Source organism: Argentina silus (assembly GCF_951799395.1).
Source record: "Argentina silus genome assembly, chromosome: 11".
NCBI classification, from domain to species: Eukaryota; Metazoa; Chordata; class Actinopteri; order Argentiniformes; family Argentinidae; genus Argentina; species Argentina silus.
Genome location: NC_139665.1, coordinates 11,359,589 through 11,379,588, shown reverse-complemented (window position 1 = coordinate 11,379,588; position 20,000 = coordinate 11,359,589). Strand labels below are relative to the sequence as shown.

General features: G+C 44.5%; 1 protein-coding gene across 1 annotated transcript in view; it reads right to left on the bottom strand.

Annotated features, from left to right (window-relative positions):
• Window positions 1–20,000, bottom strand: part of ncam2 (neural cell adhesion molecule 2) — a gene marked incomplete at both ends in the record, with an annotated part of 181,009 nt that overhangs the window by 51,582 nt on the left and 109,427 nt on the right. The window contains one exon of the mRNA XM_083680048.1: window positions 1,397–1,471. Coding sequence (XP_083536174.1) covers window positions 1,397–1,471 — 75 coding nt within the window. The remainder of the gene's footprint in view (window positions 1–1,396; window positions 1,472–20,000) is intronic.

Here is a 20,000-nt window from a genome sequence, read left to right as displayed (position 1 = left end):
CCAGGTCTGACAAAATGGTTGGGTGTGGAGGGTGTGAATGTAGTTTGATGTTTGGTAATTTGGTAGGAATCCAATTGGGCTTTTACTCAGGACATTGTGTTTGCTGAGAAAGTGCGTTACTCTGTTGAGTTGCAGTTCTGAATTTGTAATCGATGTTTTATCATTTTGTTCAGTAATTTGCCAGCACCACAGGTCTTTCTGGGTACTCTAGGAACTCTATTTTTGCCACTAGTTCTTGCTTCTTGGTTGTACATCTCCGTTTTGGATAGCCAATTATTTTCTTTCTCTCTCTCTCTCTCTCTCTCTCTCTCTCTCTCTCTGTAACACTCTCTACATCTTCCTTTAGAGTAACTTCACCTCTGGCTTTCACTCTCCCTTTCTCTTTCACTCTCCCTTTCTCTTTCACTCTCCCTTTCTCTTTCTCTTTCTCTTTCTCTTTCTCTTTCTCTTGCTCCTGACCTCCTTCTCAGTTTCTCTATATTTGCCATTCCTCTCCTAACCTTCTTCCTCTGACAGGCTCTCCTTCATTGATCATTCACCCTCCCCTCCTCCCTTCCTCTCTCATTCTCTCATCCTCTCTCCTCTTCTCCCTCTGTCTCACTGCCTGGTCAGTCCAGATCTGCGTGGGCGTGATCCATGCCTAACTTTTTTCTATTAGGAGAGGACTGAGGGGTCATAACTCCCTCAGGAAGCAGCAGATTCTCACTTATTGAGAAAAGTGTAGGCGGGGCTTTCATCCTCCAGCCTATCATATTGTATGATGTACAGAAGGAACTTTGAGCTAACATGAGCTGCAGGGATTTGCCAGAGCAGGCTAGCCCATGTTTGTGGGCTCAAGAGAGAGAGGCATTGGACTGAATATTTCCATGTTGGTCTTGACAATATTGGGGTGTTTTGTGTCAGTAATCAATATGTCCAAGCCTCCTTAGGGCTTATAGCCAGGGCGGTATACTGAGACATGACCCCTTGTTGAGGAAATTGCCTCGTAATAAACCATTTGATGTTCTAACTGGCATCGTATTGGTTGTAGAATGCAGCGGTCATCCATGGCCCATCATTTGTACACACCCTTTGTATCTATCAACTCATTTTGGCCATTGCAAGTCAGTAAGAACCCAATCATTCCAAGGTCATGGCAAACTCCACATTTCTACCTCTACCTCCTCTCAGTTCCACCCCTACCCCTACCCCTGCCCTGTCCCTCACCTGTAAGTCCCTCTACCTCCTTTCAGTTCCAGCCCTACCCCTGCCACAGACACTGGGCTTAGGGGGAGACATCAGCCCTGGCATATGGCCCACCAACAATGGGATGGAGAGGGTAGGGAGGGAGGGGCTGCAAACAAACACATGCACACACACAATGTGGGTAAGGTCGACCGCAAGTCTGCAACCTTACCTGTGCAGGTGAAGAACTTGGACTCTCCCACACTCAGCTCCACCTTGTTAAGGGAGATGGAGACCTGGAGAGCAGCTGTATATGTAAGAGAGGGATAGAGGAAGAGAGGGAGAAGGTAGAGAGAGAGAGAGAGAGAGAGAGATTGTTACTGTACTGTTAACTGATATTTGTCCTTGTGGATTATCAGTTCATTGATTGAATGGAAATGTGATTGGATATGAATGTAGAAACAAAAATAGAGATCACAATCCTGAAATAACAGAACCTCGCAGAGAATAAAGTTCATTTGCACACATTTACATAAAACATCAACATCATACCATGACTCCACAATAATGACTGCAATAGAGCAAAGAGTCTGCTAGACACTAAATCAATCATCACAGACGGTACATGTCAAAGACGTCCTTTTGCTCAGAGCCTCTACCAGAGAAATTATTCCATTGGCAGTAGTCTTTCAAGTCACATGTGTTTCCTCCAACAAATGACATAATCCATGCTCCCGGCTAACCGCCTGTGCAATATTGGCTTCGCTGTCCTTTTGACGGAACAGGAGGGACATGCACATGCAGGACATCCGGCTATCTTAATTGCTCTGAGCATCTTTCTCTGATTCCTCTATTTCATTCTGAACACCCTTCCTACCGAAACTCCTCATGATTTATCAGACCCTCCCTGGAAGATCGTTTTCTCCCATCTCAAACTTCTAAAAAGCTTGATTCATTTTCCAGATGTACCGCATTAGATGGTGCGAATTTCTCCAGACATATTATGCAAGGGTTCACAGAGGGAGAACAAGTACCGTGGCTAATGAATGTCGCAGCATTACTTTCATATAATTGTTTGAGAAGCCAGAGAAAATGAACTGTAGAATCTCATTGTAAAGTTATGCTTAAGTGGCACATTCACAACATCGAGTCCTTGCACATAAGCAGTGGGGAAATTGCAGGAATCTGTCTAATCTGCAGTGCAGGAGAAACAATCTTTGATCTTTTCTCAGTCTGTCTGGGCTTCTTTTTATTACCCTCCTCTCTCAGTCTTCTAATTTTACACGGCCTGTGATTTTCTTCTGTACATGGCACACAGACACGCATCAGACAAGACATAAATAACAAGGCCAAAAGCAGGGTACAACAAATGGGATGGGGGCTCATCCAAGGGAGAGGGGTCGTGGGCAAGCGGGCTAGACTCTATTGGGCTAAAGAGGCCCAATGTTTAGGAGGGGTGTAGGTGAGTGGGAGAGACAAGTAAATACAAAAAGCAAATACAAACAGAGCTGCAGTCCATACTACAATAGGCACACATCATCATCATCATCATCATTATCATCATCATCAGGTAAAGGACTGCCTGGGGTATCTGAAACAATCAAAATGATAGTAAAGGCAAGTCAATATATGACAACTGAATAGTCTTTTTCTAGGTTGAGACCATTTGGGGTTGAGAGAATCTAACGTATGGATCCAGTAGAGTTCTCTTTTAATGCGGTGTTTGGTTTTGTCTCCATGGGGACCACAACTTAGGTTAACCGCAGTTCACATGAGGTCTCCCCAATGTATAAGCCCCCAAATGCAACACTGGGAGAGGCTGGTGTGACAACACACAAATATATCGCAAACCAGGCAGACTTCACTGTATCACTGAGGTCACCATTTTTTAGAGACAGGTCAGGGGCACTCAGAGGAAGGTAATGGAAACAAGCAAAAGGACCAGGCGAGGCAAACGGCGCTCAGAAACTTTAAAGACACTGGAGATTTTCTTAGATTGATTGACAACTTTGAATTTTTTTTTAAATGGCTTCTGGCATTACGACTGGCAATGGCCCCTGGTGTGAGCATTGATTACTTTGTCTTATGATGACTGTTGGATAGATGATTCACTTACTTAAACAAATGTATTTGTTGTAAGTCGCTTTGGATAAAGGCGTCTGCTAAATGCCATAAATGTAAAAGTACTGACCCAAAAATATTTTGAGTTCAACAACAACTCCTATCGCCAATGAACAGGCACAGCCAAGGGCACCCGCATGGCAGCAAATTTGGCCAATCTTTATCTGGGCTATATATCTAACAGTCTTTTGGATGAGACATGCAATCCATTCTTCAAACACATCATATTGTACAAACATTTCATTGATGACGTTTTCCTGCTGTTCCAAGCAGATTTACACAGCCTTCCATCATTTCCTCAACTCCATCACAGGACACCTGCAATTCAACATGCAATACAGCGAACATTCCATGGAGTTCCTAAAGGAGCTAGTCACTAAAAGGAGGAGTCACTAAAGGTCTGGATCTCCTGACCACTGACTTGTACAGGAAACCCCAAAATAGTGATTTAAATGCACATAGCATCACACTCCCCTGCACTCAAGGAGAGCTTGCCTGTCAGCCAACTACATAGAGTAAAGAGCATATTCTCTAGTGACACTGCATACTCCCAGATGAAACGATTTAGTGCTTTAGGAAGAAAGGCTTTGGGGAAAAGTTGCTTAAGACTGCCGACCACAAATTGGACATTGTACAAAGAGCCCAACTACTTGATAATAGGAAGAAGGATCAGTCCCATGCACCTTTCCAATTCCTTACGGCCTACTCCTCCCCCCAGAACCCTGAGCTTTTCTCTATCATTAACAAACACTGGCATGTCCTCTCTTCAGATCCATCCCATGGCACTGTGTTCCATCAATCACCCACTATAGTGTCTAGGAGGGGTTATTACCTCAATTCCCTGGTATGTGTCCATGTCGCTCCAAAAACACAATACAACCCCACAGTGATTGACCTCCCAACCGGCAACTACAGGTGTGGCAATCGTGCACAATTGTCCATTCTCCAAAAAGATGTGCTATTTCCCCCCACCCCAGGCAAATCTATCCCTATCACTAGTCTCATCAGCTGCAACACCAGCAATGTCATTTATGCTATTCAGTGCCGCTTGCAGCTTCTTATACAGTACACTGGAGACACCTCAGGTGAACTGCGTCTATGAATCTATGAACGCAGTGCTATCCAGCCGGGGAGACCGCACTAGTCCAATGTCAGACCACTTTCTAGAGCTGGGACATCCAGCCTGTCCGACTACTTTGATTTCGTATTGAGAAGATGGCCCAATGGCCTCAACCTAGAAAAATAGTCTTCAGCTGTCCTATATTGACTTGCTTTCACTATCATTTAGATAGTATTTTTCAGATACTCCATGCCAGTCCTTTACCTGATGATGATGATGAGGATGATGATAATAATATAATAATACCATTTAGCTGACGCTTTTATCCAAAGAGACTTACATTGAGTGCATACAATTCAGTATATATGGTCCCAGCGGAAATCAAACCCACAACGTAAGCGTTGTTAGCGCCATGCTCTACCAACTGAGCCACAGAGGACCACTAAATGGCATATATTATATGATGATGATGGTGATGATGTGTGCCTAGTATGGGCTCCAGCCCTCTTGATTCCTCTATTGGATCACATTTCTGTTTTAGTTTTATTTATTTTTTTATCTTGAAGTGTATATGTTATACGTTGATGTTGTAATTACTTTGTTGTTTGTCTCTCCCACTCACCTACATCCCTCCTAAACATTGGGCCTCTTTAGCCAATTAGAACCTAGCCCGCTTGCCCACGCCCCTTCCTCTCCCATTGGAGTACCCTGCTGTTGTCCCAGTTGTAATCACCTGTGTAATTGCTCAAGCCCCTGTCTATATATACATGCGCGCCTTGCTATTTATGTCCTGTCTGATGAAGGTTGTGATACCGAAACATCATGTTTTTAAGCTAAAAAAATCCTACATTATTTTACATTTTGCCTCTTCCACAAACATATATTCTTCATTGAAGGCAGCACACACACACACACACACACACACACACACACACACACACACACACACACACACACACACACACACACACACACACACACACACACACACACACACACACACACACACACACACACACACACACACACACACACAGAATCTGATTCACTGAAGGTAGACAACATTGGTGCTTGTGTGGTGGCATGGGGTCTGAACCACCAGATTTAACTTATCTAAAAAAAACGACAAGGTGTTTATTTCAAGGGACATCCAACCAAAACAAACATAACTGAGCAATAATAAATCATATTCAAACTAAGTTGAAACTGCATCCTACTTTAATAGCCTTGCAAAAGTGGTTTATGACCCACCTGCTATGACAAAAAGCTGCCTATAGATGGCAGTGGGGAGACACTACAATGTCATCACCTTGCTGACTGCTACCTGTCCATATGCCAAGGGTTGTGATTTATCCATCAGCCAACTCTCAACTACCCTGCTCGCTCACACACACACACACACACACACACACACACACACACACACACACACACACACACACACACACACACACACACACACACACACAGACACACACACACAGACACAGACACACACACACACGCACAACCCTGTCCCTAGCATAGCGCACAAAGGTAGCCCAGTCTGACACACACACACACAGACACACACAGACACACACACACAGACACACACACAGACACACACACACACGCACAACCCTGTCCCTAGCATAGCGCACTAAGGTAGCCCAGTCTGTCCTCTCAGCTCAGCTCTGCCCCACTTCCTACTTCTCTGTGACATTAAGCTCTAGCTGTGCCTGGTGCCCCTGCTCAGAGGCAATGACTCGCCCTTCTGCCACACCTCACATCAGCTCTGTCTGGCTGATTAAGGACCTGACTCTGGCCCTCATGGCCCCACTCCCACCGACTGGGACTGCATCAGTAGCCAAGAACGAACATGATAGAGAGCGTCTGTATGCCCGGCAATTTTTCTGAAGACTTTCTCTTTTGAAGCGAATCGATAGTGGAATAAAATATGCCATTACAACAACAACTGACAAAACAACAATGGCGGTGTGGTTGTTTTGATGGTTGGGAATTCAATATTCCGATAACTCCTCAGTTGAGTAATTCCAGTCAATGTGTTATGAATTGGACTGGTCATTGCAGAGTTCACTGCATATGTGTTTTTTCTTCATTAAAAGTTAAAAAAAAAGTGTGTTGGACCATTTTGGAAACCAATTTCACCTTCAAAACAATTTCCAAAATGACAAAGACGATCCAGTGTATCATGACAATTACTTTCTTGTTATTTTGGGTGGGTCTCTGAACTAAGACAGTGATCACCATGCTTCAAAACAATTGCCTTACCCTCATTACAAATTGTAATGTACAATGCCAGGAACTCAGTACAAGTACAAGTAAAGAAGTTCCAATCAACTGTCAACAGAGATGGAGTATAGGCAGGCATACTGTCAGCTTGTGCTGTGTAAGCTCCATTGCCTGGCATTCTAAACAAACACTCCTGCATGGAAAGTGTGTATTAGCTGTAATTAAGCACACAGAGCAGATACTGTATGCCCTCAGGCGAGACTGTTCAGCTATAATTGCCTGTGATTTCACAGAGGAGTTGAAGGAGCTCACGGCAGCCCCCTCGACACAGAGCCAACAGAGGAAGAAGAAGCAAAGAGTCAGGGTAATGTGTGCTGGGTAAATTCCTCAAATACTGACCACAGGCTGTGAGGTGACATACAAACGCACTGTGAGGAAACCTCCAGGGGCTGGGAGGGGGAGGACAGGGGGATCTGGTTTACTTCTCCTGGGGTTCTAGGGAGTGTATCCAGGCTAATGTTTAGAGGAAGAAAACTTTCATATAGCGCAGAGATAGAGAGAGAGAGAGAGAGAGAGAGAGAGAGATAGAGACAAAGACAAAGGGGTGAAAGAAAGAGAGAGGGGATCTGGCTGGTTCTGTTGGCTCATAACAACCAGGAATGCAAGAGCAGAGAGAGAGAGAGAGAGAGAGAGAGAGGGGGGGGCAAAGACAGAGCGAGAGAGAAGTGAGTAGGTGGGTCTTTCGGTCTCCTCACAGCCTCCTCTGCTGCCATGACAGCCATTCCTCTGGAGACTACAATGGTGGCTCTGCTCAGCAAACCATGTCCGTTCGTCCTGACGTATCAGCTCATGTATGATCTCAGGCAAAAACCTCAGCTACCTCTCTTTCTCTGTCCCTCACTCCACATACTTCTCACCCATTGCTTTCCAATTTCCCTCTCCTTTTTAAAGCCTCTTATGCCCCAAGCTGGCTTCATAGAGATGGACCTCCCTCCATGTGTCCGGACCCCCACGCGAGCACTCTCACACACACACACACCTGTCTTTGGATTCATCACACTACAATGACATACCGGGGGTTTCAGGATTATAAGGTTATATATTCCAAGAGCTTCACTCCCTCCCTCCTTAGTTATGGTGTGGGTCAAACGAAATATTGTATTGTACAAAAGGCCCCCCAACATTCAAGGGCGTCTTGCTGCTGCCTTTGAAATAACAGCACCGCGTGGTGCCAGTGGACCAGGCTGTGACATTGTGTTGTACCTGTGCCTGTCTGTCATCTAATAGGTCTCTTTACAGTCCGCACCCTACACTTTTCCACACACACGCAAGCACCAACAGAACATTTTAAAACAGTATAGCTCTGTAAAAAGTCACATTTTTATCAGTTATTTGATTGCACTGCAGTATTTCTCAGAACCTATTCTGTGATTAAACAATGAAAAGTTTAATAGGGGAACCATGGTGACCGAAGCATCCATAATTCTTTACACAGTAGAATGCTTGGCCCTTGAGAAATGAGAGCACTCAGGGAAATGTCATGGCAGTCCCATGCCTTTTCAAAGTAAAAACACTTTACATTTACATTAATTGGCATTTAGCAGACGCCTTTATCCAAACGACTTACAACAAATACATTTGTTTAAGTACATCTATTTGTTTAGTACATCTATCCCCAGTCATCAGTCATCATAAAGTAATCAATTTTTTTTTTAAATTGTATCAACAGGAGAGAAACTTGTACAGGGGGGTAGTGGGGGTGAAAAGGTCTTTAGGAGGCACCATTAAGATGCCTGAAGAGATGGGTCTTCAATCTACGGCGGAAAATTGGTAGTGAATGACTGACCAAACGTAAGTGACTGAAACACCCGCTGACATCTGAAATGTTAAAGCCAGCAAACCTAAAACACAGGGCACAGGACATGGAAAGTACAGAACCACTCAGTCTTATCAAGCCATAAAGCAGTCCTGTAGAGCTGTGAGAAGACTGAAAAATGCATAAAGGATTCAATTACCCACTTGCCCTCACAGCTTTAAAAAAAAGAAAAGAAAAAAATGAGCTATTTAGTCATTCAGCCAGGAGATGAGGTCTACAGTACGTACAGTACATACCTAAGCTGATCTCTATACAAGATTGTATGGAAACTACTGTAGAGCACCCGACTGCGTCAGAGCAAATCTCATTTGTTCTGGTATTGTGTTTCTGTTTATTTTTGATTATGATGGAAGTGTATAGTACAGTGGGGCCCCTCATAGTCATCCTCCTTCCCTCTCTCTCTCTGGGTTAATTAAATCAGTAACCTACATCAGCCCTCCAGGCATAGTAGGTTCCCTCAAGTGGCTCAGATAGTTCTGAAACTACAAGTTTGCTGTTCAGAGTCATCTTCCACCTCAGTCTCCGCCACATCTCTCTCTCTCTCTCTCTCTCTCTCTCTCTCTCTCTCTCTCTCTCTCTCTCTCTCTCCATCTATTATATACAACCCTACCCTCACCCTCTGAGTAACTCTCAGTCCCTTTCCCTGCCTCTGTCTTACTCCCACTCTGTATCTTTCACACTTGTCCTTTCTCTCTCTCTCTCTCTCTCTCTCTCTCTCTCTCTCTCTCTCTCTCTCTCGCGATTTCACAGTGATTATCACCCACTCTTCTAGCTCTAACCCTAGAGCCTCTGAGCTGGTGAGGCTTTCTCGACAAAAGCTAAACAACAAAACACCATTTCCAGGAAGTACTGTGGGACGATAAAGCTTGGGGGTAAATCAATGGTACTAGGTCCACCCTCTGCAAAAAACCCAGCCACAATAAATAAACAGAAAAACAACAGTGTCTTGTTAACAGTAGAGCAGTTTACAGAATGGTTTACATGATGAGCTGAGTAGAGAAGGGTGTCATGTGAAGTTCTCTTGGTAAGTATCATCAGTAGAAGCTCTGCTCTTCAGCCCAGGCTGACTGTATACCTTCACCCCACTCTAAGAGTTATACCAGGACACTGAGCTGTGTGTGTGTGTGTGTGTGTGTGTGTGTGTGTGTGTGTGTGTGTGTGTGTGTGTGTGTCTGATGGGGACGCTTTGACTGTGAGGCCCTCAGCCGATTCGGAGGTCACCAAAAGAGCATGTTTCTGGACGTGTGTGTGTGTATGTGTGTGTGTGTGTGTGTGTGTGTGTGTGTGTGTGTGTGTGTGTGTGTGTGTGTGTGTGTGTGTGTGTGTGTGTGCGTGTGTGAGTGTGTGTATGTGTTGAATCTGTCAGAGGGAACATATTTAAAAAAGGTCGGCCATATTTGATCAAATAAAGTTATCAAATAAAAAGTACAAATATCAAATCAGGCTCCACCCTGAGCACATCCTTATGAATTTCCATAAACCCAAACCCTTCCAATCAACATTTTAACACACTGTCTGCAGCGTATCACACCAATACCATCTGTTACTAGTGGAGTAAGTGTGTTAACCACCTGACAGACTCACTGCAGCACTGGCTCATATCGTTGGCTTGTAAGGGACACACTAGTTATACAGCAGTCACCCAGTGACAACATGGTCTACCACAGCCAGCCACACACAACCTCCAGGCCTGCCACACACACCTCCAAGCTCTGCAGAAACCACCCATTTCCCAGCCCTGTCAGTTAGAGCTCTGTGGACATCCTCTGTGGAGCTCTGTGCATTCCCTGTGGACGTCCCCCCCCCCCCCCCAGGGATGTCAATCACCAGGTCTAGCTCTGCCTCAGTAACTAGCCCTTTAGCCAAGGTGATAATAAACTGAAATAACCCTGATCTTATCTACACAACAATACACCAGAATAAACGCAAATGGAATCATACAATAAGTATAATTACTATTTTGGTCTTTACTAATGTGACACATAACCTTGTCTTAGCTTCTTCCAGCAGGTATACTAATTGAATCCCATGACAGAAGCTGACGTGACGACATTGAAGAGGCGGTAGACGGCTCTGTGTACTGAAACACCTTCACTCTGCATTAAGAAGGTCCTCCATCAGCAGAAAAAGGTCCCTTGTCAGGTGATTAGAGCAATCAGGGTATTTAAAATGGCCGCGCAGGGGAGCATACAACAAACAGTGATACAATATGTCCTTTTTTTTCAAATGAAGCCATTTCCAGGATATATATACTTAATATACTTAATGTACGTAATGCACCGAAATAAATATTGAAGTGGCATGAGATCAAAAGGAGTACAAGCAAGTGCATCATACAACCAGCAGTGTACAGTATTTGTATGCCATATGAACCTCTTAGGGCAATTCAGAGTACCTAATGCCTGCAACGTCCATGGAGTGAACATAATCTGAATGTACTGTGTAAATAGCACGTTGTGTGAATGGCATGATCATGCCCCATTTGCCCCTAATAACGCTACATCATTGCACCTGTTAGGTGATGATCTCCACTCCCAGAAACAGAGAGGACACGGTCATACATTTTCCCTGAGAGAGGCTATCAGATCACCTGGATGTAAAATGTTCACCTCTCCCTGCAGCCTGCCATTCTGTCACAGGAGCTATCAGTGAAGGAGTGTCGCCTACCAGATGACTGTGCAACAATACAGTAAAGAAAGAAGGTCTATGTAGGAGTATGCAGGACTGTGTGGTACTCGTGCCATTATGTGATCCAGGGTGACCTTTTGCAGTGCATCATGTATTTACACGAGGAGAGTGGAGAGATGAGGGGCAGCAACTCATTTGACATTATATTCACATTTTAGACATTTAGCAGACGCCTTTATCCAAAGCGTACATTTGTCTTAGTAAGCGAATTATCTATACATCAGTCATCATAAGGAAAACAAATCTATGCTAGGACCAGGGGCCATTGGCAGTCACCATGCTAGAAGAAGGAAGAATTACTTTTTTTATTTTAATTTTTGTATTTACAGTAGAGAAACTGTATAGGGGGGCAGTGGGGATGAAGAGGTCTTTAGGAGGGACAGTTAAAATGTAGCCTGAAGAGATGGGTCTTCAGTCTACGGCAGAAGTAACATGACATGATCCTGAACCAACTCGGTTCAGTATCATGACATGGTGGTTTAGACTAAGGTCAGTGCATCAGAGGAGGCTGGTGGAGGTAGAAATCGGAGTGCAATGGTATAAAATGTGTGTTTGATACCATTCCTCATTTCATTCCACGTATTTCTACCTCCACCAGCCTCCCTTGGTCTGCATGGACTGTGCTAATGAGGACATTTGCATGCTCTGTCTACATAAAAAGTGCATAGACTCTCGCCAATATTCCCCCAAACGTTGTGAGATATCCTGGTGAAAGTACTGTGTGAACTACAGTGTTTTTTTGTGTACAGTGCACCTGTGAGAAAAGTACAATTTCACCCACAGTAACCCTGAAGTCTTTCAGGAGAGCAGAGCCCATGCAGAGTGGAAGACTTATTATTCTGGAATGTTTTACTTGCTAAGGGGCTCAAACACTGAACCCACCCATCTAGCTGAGTTCTCTCATTTATCGCAGCCCCCCAACTCCAACCGCCCCCTTGAGAGTTCTGAGTTCTGCTGAATATTCAGTATTAGTACACGTTTAAAGGGTTGATAAGGGGTCGGAGCTGGGTGAGTGGAACTCAAGCTCCTAGAAGTGGATGTTCTTTTCCTTCCTCTGCTCCCTAATCTGTACCACAGTGTGGCATATAGCCATACCTCTCTGCAAGTTGGGGTAATTTGACTTGTTTAAAGTCCTACGATATCGGAGGCTAGCCAGAGAACAAGAGCATCTGTTGCTCCGCTCTGTTGCCAAGGGGAGACAGGGGCTTGTCCATGACTAGAACAGCATGCAAAGCTCAACCCTTCACATCAAATGGAAACTGTGTGCCCACTCATATCTCTTTGCAGAGAACTTTATTACCGCTAACATTTCTTGTCACTAGATCTTTCTAGACAACTTGTTTTCAACATTGCAGTGAAATTTATGGCCACCTAATTGGTGTCTAAATATACCAATAAACCTCACTGTAAAGAGAGCAGAGTGTCTGACTTTCATTTCACTTTATTTTCTGAGTTAGTCAGCATCTCACCTGAAATAATGTGCCACAAGCCACATGGTAGAGTATTTATCTCCTGTTTATCCTCATTCACAAAGGAAGCCTTTCAAATGAAGTTCTATTTACCAAGCTTCCTCAATTTGCACATTGACAAGAAATGACTCGGTTCATGTTTTGAAAGTGTTTAATGGGGGCCATTGAACCAAAGGAATGAAAACAACAAGTGTTTTTCTTTGGAAGAGAGTAACATCACATTGTGCAATGTGTAACTGTAATTACTCTGCGGAAAAACGGTGTTGCAGAGGAACAAAACTTACTGCAAGGCAAGTCTGTGCACTTAAAGACACAAAGACACTATAGGCCTTCTCATCTGCACGATCCTCCATCTCTTTGATCTCTGCATCTCCACAACAATGCATAATTCAGGAACAGAGAACACACTTGTAAAGCAAGAAGAAGCAACCGAGGAGAAGATAACAGTCCAATCCATTCAGGCAGCCTATCCACCACAAAAGCTGAAATCTTAACGAGCCGCTTCTTTCAACCTGCACAATGAGCATCGGTTGACAGTCATTTGGTTTTGTGGGGATGAAAAAAAAAGTGTCACAGTGATTTGTATTGGAATGACTTGGTCGTGGCGTGATTGTGCTCCTGCTCTGTCTCGATGGTGTCTGTGACAAGGCCATTATCCAGGGACTGAGGATTAATTCAGCCGGTGAGTAGGGAGTCACTCGCCTCCGCTCCTTCAAGGTGGGGTGGGGACAGTGGGGTGTGCATGGGGGGAGCAGGGATTCTAAAGACCTCTTACAGCCACTTTAATGGGGATAAAGGGTCTTTAGAGGGTTAAAGGTCAATCTCTCCTAATAAGAAGGTGTATCCCAGGACCATTGCCCATGTCCTCTGACGGTGTAGGTTTGGGGAGCTGTCATTGAACATGGATTACTGAGTTAAATGAGCTGCATTGTAAACTGGATTACATTCTAATCTGAATGGCGTTTGCAAATGGGATTGTGCTGTATTCAGGAATCAAATATAAACTGAATTCCAACACAGTATGGATTTAATTGTAATTGAATTGTAATGAATTAAATCCAGAATGAGGGGGGGGGGGGGTCTCTATTCACACTCACCTCCATTAACTCATCCTCTCCAATGCACTTGTCTCTCCTACATCATTCACTTCCTCACATTTACTATATATCTGGTTTCTTCTTCTCTGTTATTCCCTCCCTCCCTCTCTCCCTCCCTCTCTCTCTCTCAGCTTTGAGGTGTCACTGTCACCAGGGCCTGGGAAACAAGGGGATTTTATGCCCAGGCAGGGTGGCGCAACGTAAAATAGCACTTATATAAAACTGACCAGGCTCTCATACCCTGAGTGGTTGGACCAGGAGATAAAGCTTTAGCTGTATCATCAATAAGAATGGGAAAAGGTGTTCTAGCAATTTGCTCACTGTCAATCACTATTGTTATTCTACCAAAATAGCCTACTGTTTGTATCATATTTGACGTTGGCACAGTAGTCCTGCTGGTTTATGATTATGATCCAGGGAAAATCAACTGCTGTACAGGTAACCAGAACAGAGTCCCTCTGGGCTCACTGAGTCTAAGAGCCAAGGGGCTTCCTCCAGGCTACAGCTCTGACAGCTATACAAGAGAGGAGGAGGAGGAGGAGGAGGAGGAGGAGGAGGCAGAAGGGCACAGAGAAGGAGAGAAAGAACAGAGGGAGAATATTGAACTCTGGCTTCTTCGATGATTTGGGTGTTTCAAATTGTTCTATTCTCACACGGAACTTTAGGTACATCTCTATTTAAAGTGTTTATGTGAAAATCTGTTGCCATGGGAAACCATCCCCATGCTCTGGTTAAATGTCATGTCTTATTGAAAGAGATTGTGTAACTTTGAAATTGGAAAGAAATGTCAGAGCTGTCAAATGTTTCTTTTAGCATGGTCAAATGTCACAGATGAATGAAGGTGCGTATGCATGTTTTTCTGTGTACTCGAGTGTGTGCTTGTGTGTGTGTGTGTGTGTGTGTGTGTACGTGTGTGTACGTGTGTGTATGTGTGTGTGTTTGTCTCCAGTGTGTTTGGTTGCGGTGCTGTGGTTTATGTTTGTCCACACAGTGGAGTGTGTGTGTGTGTGCTGTGTGCAGAGGTCAAGCCATTCTCATAGCAAAACACACGCATGCAGAAACGATAGTACAAGGCCATCCGAACGTTACTGCATTGGGAAATCTACACGCTTCCACAAAGCACCACTAAAGGGCAACACAACTATGTTAGTACTCTGACTGACATGACGGTTAGGCAGTTGCAGGCACTGACTTAAGATAAGGGTGAGGGTGAGGCATTCAGGTTGCAGGTCTTGGTTATATGACCTCCTCCTCCTCCCCCAACCTACCACCTAGCAAAGCAATCTTTATTTTTAAGCCCTCTGTTGGGCACTCTTGCGTGACGCGTGCATGCACATGCGTTTAACCGGTAACTGCTATTGTGTGCAGGTGCACATACTGTATTTTATAAGTGACTGGCCTGGCAGCAGTGCTGAGGTGTTCTGGAAAGCACATTAAATAGAAATCTGTCACTGACCTCACGGGCGAATGCCTCCTCTCTCGTCTCTCTGTGATGGATGATGGGAGTGTGTGCATCTGCGTACATACTCTCCACTGCATGGGTTTCAATTACAACTACCAGAGATATACACTCAACCTCCCATTGAAATTAAGGTAGGCAAACACATGAATATGCAAGTGTGCGTACATGCTTGAATGCCTCTTTGAAAACAAACACACACATATGTTTGCATACATACTGTATACACGCACACATATACACACACACACACGCACATACACACAAACGGCACGCACACAAACAAACCTACACAATATTGTTTCTTGGTACCCATGACTCGTGTAATTGTCGTCGCTGTTTTTCAAAAGACAACATATCCTCCAGCTCTAGAATTAGCATATTCATTATATAAGCTGGGGAACAGCTGTCTAATTGGCAAATAAAATGCTTTCAATAACATTCCCATGAAAAGCTGCATTTGATTAAACTGAATCTGGGGAAAAGACCAAATAAGAAAATGAAACTAGATGAATAAGAAAATAGGAACTTTTGAGACTGGGAAGCGAAATAGAGCTATTGGATAAAAACCCTGGTCACAAGCCTAACCATTATGCCCATATACATGAGGTACCAAGGTTGTGGATCACCAGCCAAATGTAGCAACAAACAAAAACAAACAAAACACACATTGAGATGTGAAAGACATGAACACAAGTGGCTTTGCACCATAAAGGACCTTGACGGGAAGTATTTTAACGAAGGATCAGAAGCCAAAGCTTCAACTCTGGCACAGGTACTTCACTTTTAATGAAGTACAAGAGCCCACTGACGCACGCTCTGTCTCTAAATCTGGAAGGAGGGGGGGCTTGTAAAAATGCCCACCGTCCCTCCTCTCGGCTCATTCAAGTTAATGACACACACTCTCCTGCTGTATATCAGAGCCTGTTTGATCCTGCTCATGGTCATTAAAGTTTGATGGGCCACCTACTTTCACTACCCTTGCCTTCCTGCAGCCGTTGGTGGGAGGGTAATGCTCTACATCATGTCACCACCTGTGCGTGAGTCATGTTCAGGAAGACGGATGAGCAAGATGTGAATCCATGAGCTGGCGGATTTTACTTGGCAGACTTGATTTGGCGAGTTCTGACTATGTGAACCTGACCAGGAAAAACTCCACGCTCGATAGTGACGATTTCACCGAGAGTTTTGTTCCAAGTTCATTCCTGGTCAGGTCCCACAGGTGTAGGGTGGAGAGAGCGTCAACCCACTTGAGTCGAGGTGCAGCAAAAAATGTGACGAACGTTGGAGAAAGGAGATGCGACTCTCGATCAACACAACGTTTGATTGTATGGTCTTTACAATCAAGAAATGGTCAGGAATGCTCTTGGTCCTATTCAAACATAGTTTCTGCAGTTTAGAGAGTGAGTTCAAAGTGTCTCTTGAACATGATGGCTTTGATGAATTGCCCTGCTCTGTCACATGCTCGCTTAGGAATGTGTGTCAGGCCACTAACCGCCACCAGCCTCCTCTGCGCAGACATCCTGTTCTTTCATCAGCCTCCACAGAAAAGAGACTCATACACAAACTCCTTTTGTTGTTGTATTTCTCATTCAAATCTCTCGTTATTGGGTTGCATATATGAATGGCTGGTGGACGGCTGATGGGGTCTGAGTTAGCTGCCTGCCCTGGTCCATTGTGCCACGCTGGCCCATTCTCCACAATGACACACTGGCGGGAGTCTGTGCTAACGTCTATGGGAGAAAAGCTGGCCCCTGCTGGTTATGTGCGATGCGCAAATGTGTCCTCCTCTTTGCTCTGGCTGGCTTTTGTTGATGCTGCTTTTGTATTGTTTGTTGTTGTTGTTGATGGTGTTTGTTGTTAGGGGGCGTTGGGGATCATGCGGGCTCCCACTGCTGTGCTGTGGAGGGCTGAAGACAATGGAAGTCCTGGGCGGCTCTGACGGAGAGTGATAATTGTGTTATGGAGAGCAAAAACAAGGCAGACGCTCTCAGAACGGGATCTCTTCATTTCTGATTAGCATTTGAAATGGGTTTCTCCATGAGGGCCCGTGGAGTGCGCCTCAGAAAGACTAAGTAATGTATTGTTATTGTGTGTGTGTGTGTGTGTGTGTGTGTGTGTGTGCGTGCGTGCGTGCGTGCGTGTGTGTGTATGTCTGTGTGTGTGTGTGTGTGTGTGTGTGTGTGTGTGTGTGTGTGTGTGCGCGTTGACCTTAGAGGCATAATTCCATGACATTCCACTGACACAATAGATGTTCCACTCCAGAGAATGATCAGTAGTGACAGTAATTTACATCTATTCAACAGCTTGCTTGATGAGGAGTGCTACAGCACGGGGTTCGTTACACGAGTTGCTAGGCAGCATGCCATTCTATTTTCATAGTGGCATATAAGTGTCAACCCACAGAACTTGCCGATTCTTTCCATCGGAAGAAAAAAGAAAATATTCAAGAAAAGTTTTCCTTCTAGTTGCAGTTTGTTCCTTGGCGTTAATGAGTTCTGTTCTTGCAACTGTTGTCACTGACGGCCTCCTCAATTATTCATAGCAGCCCTTTTCTCTGCTATTGTCGCCTGGAATACTTCCCCACTCCACAGCACTGCTTCTTCTCTCTTCTAAGAGACTCTGTTTACACGCAGCCAAAGCAGCAGTGACTGACAGCCAGATAACAAAGGCTAGCTGGCAGGCTTTGCATTTACTGTCGTTAAGTGAGCTACCTTCTTGTCAATCGTGGGAAAACGAGAGGATTCATGCCTTCTTAAAGTTGCAAATATCAGCTGCTTTCATCACCGGTTGGGAAGAAACATACTTCAAACATATCAAAAAAACATACAAGCCTCATATGAATCGCACGCATATCCAGCAGGGTTTATTCTATTTAAGGATGAAACAACATTTCACACGTCAGCAGATTGAGGCTTTGGGCTGCATTGCCTACTCTAGGTGTTATTAATAAATAACATGGCTTCAGAGGAGTCCCAGATTCGGTGGATATCACCCACACACTACCTCCTTTCATGATACCTCCATATCTACCAACATTCCGATACACCCACTTATTCCTCTTTCTCCTCCTCCTTCGGATTTCCTTTGTTTCCATGGAAACTGGGCTCTGGCCCATGCAGTGTTCTCCAGTGGCTCTCCGGTCCCCTGTGGTTGGGCTGTGTAGCTGCTCTGTATCTGCAGTCTTGCAACCCAGCCAGGAAGCATCCATTACGTGACCTGGAGCCTAGAACTACTACTGCACCCACACTGGATTAGTCACATGGACATGGGATTCATCAATCAAACTGAAACAATACAATAACAACAATAAAAAAAGTATTGTGCCGGTAAACTGTAGTGCACTTGAAGCACTGCAGGATGTACAGTTGACTGTAAACTGTCACTTGACTGCTTTAAAAAAGCCACACACCTCAACCACGATTAAGCCATGAACCACATTGGATCGCCAGTACAGAAACAAATTGGAAAACATAAGGCACAGTCGGATACTCAAACCATAATCATAACTATATCCATAACAATCATAACCAGAACCATAATAATCCATTTAGTCAAACCAACACTGGGAGCGTCACATCAACCACACTGGAACAATCAAACAAACCAGTTCACTCACTTAACTCACTTGAATAATTAGTGCTTTGTTGGCGCATATAACTAAATAATAATAAACAATAACTTGATCTGTTGAACTACTGAAAGTAATGTCAAGGTCTTTGGGCAGAGGATCTGATCGCAAAGAAAACCTTAACCCATGCAATGGACTACTGAGCGAAGTACAGCCGTCTAACACCACTCCAGAGGTCACCATGGATTTTAAGAGCAAGAGTAAATTGAGTTGTCCTTTATTACAGAACATCCAATTTATATTATATTCAAGAGCCTGTCTAACAGGCTCAACTAAGGGCTCAATCAAAAAGCCCCATTTAAAGTTCTCAAGGGGTTTTAAAACACAGAGTCCAACCCAATTGTGTCCTCAATTCGACTTGTCTCATCCTGGTTCTTAAAGGGGAGGACAAACCCTTCCAGGCGTGTGTGGTCTTATTGGGCCAAATATTTGATCTGTGTCTACACTGATGACCATGGGCCTCGTGTGGTCTTTCTCTGGTCCATCAGTGGCCAATGCTCCTAATGTGTGAAAGCTACTGACCCAATTCAGTGACCAGGCCAGGCCTGTGCCTTCGCCGGAGCAGTCCGGGGAACCGCCAGTATCAATCGTACGCCAGTGTAATGCTTCCTGAGAGCCTGTTGACCCGCGGTGGCTGTGGAGGCGGTTGACCGGGTTACAGACAGTCACAGTGGAGATGCTTACAGTGATGGTCACGGCTGAGCCTGACACAGAGTGACACTGATAGAATCCTCAGAAAAATAACACCAAGACTTGCAACCCGAATGTTGCAGGTTAGAGTGCGAATTTAGACAAAAGTGTTTTTAGTGGGGGTTTTTTTTTGTTGTTAATGCTGTTTGCTAATGCCTTCCTCTGACAACTTAGCTTCACCACTCGAAATGATTGCCGAACCCTAACCACTCAAAGTTAATGCCTAATAGAGAGAGAGAGAGAGAGAGAGAGAGAGAAAGAGGGTCCTTCAAAGTTCCAGTCATCTCCACTAGACCACCTCCTCGCCCCCCAAATCAGCTGAGTGTCCCCATGCTACGTGAGCTACACACACCACAGAGAGAAACACTACGATGTTATCAACTTGTCATCACCACCCACAGGGGAATCAATCCTATCTCTGCACCACGGGATAACGGTGAAACACTGGGGCTTCCTGTGTTTTGTCACCTGACCTGTGTGTGTGTGTGTGTGTGTGTGCTGCCTTCAATA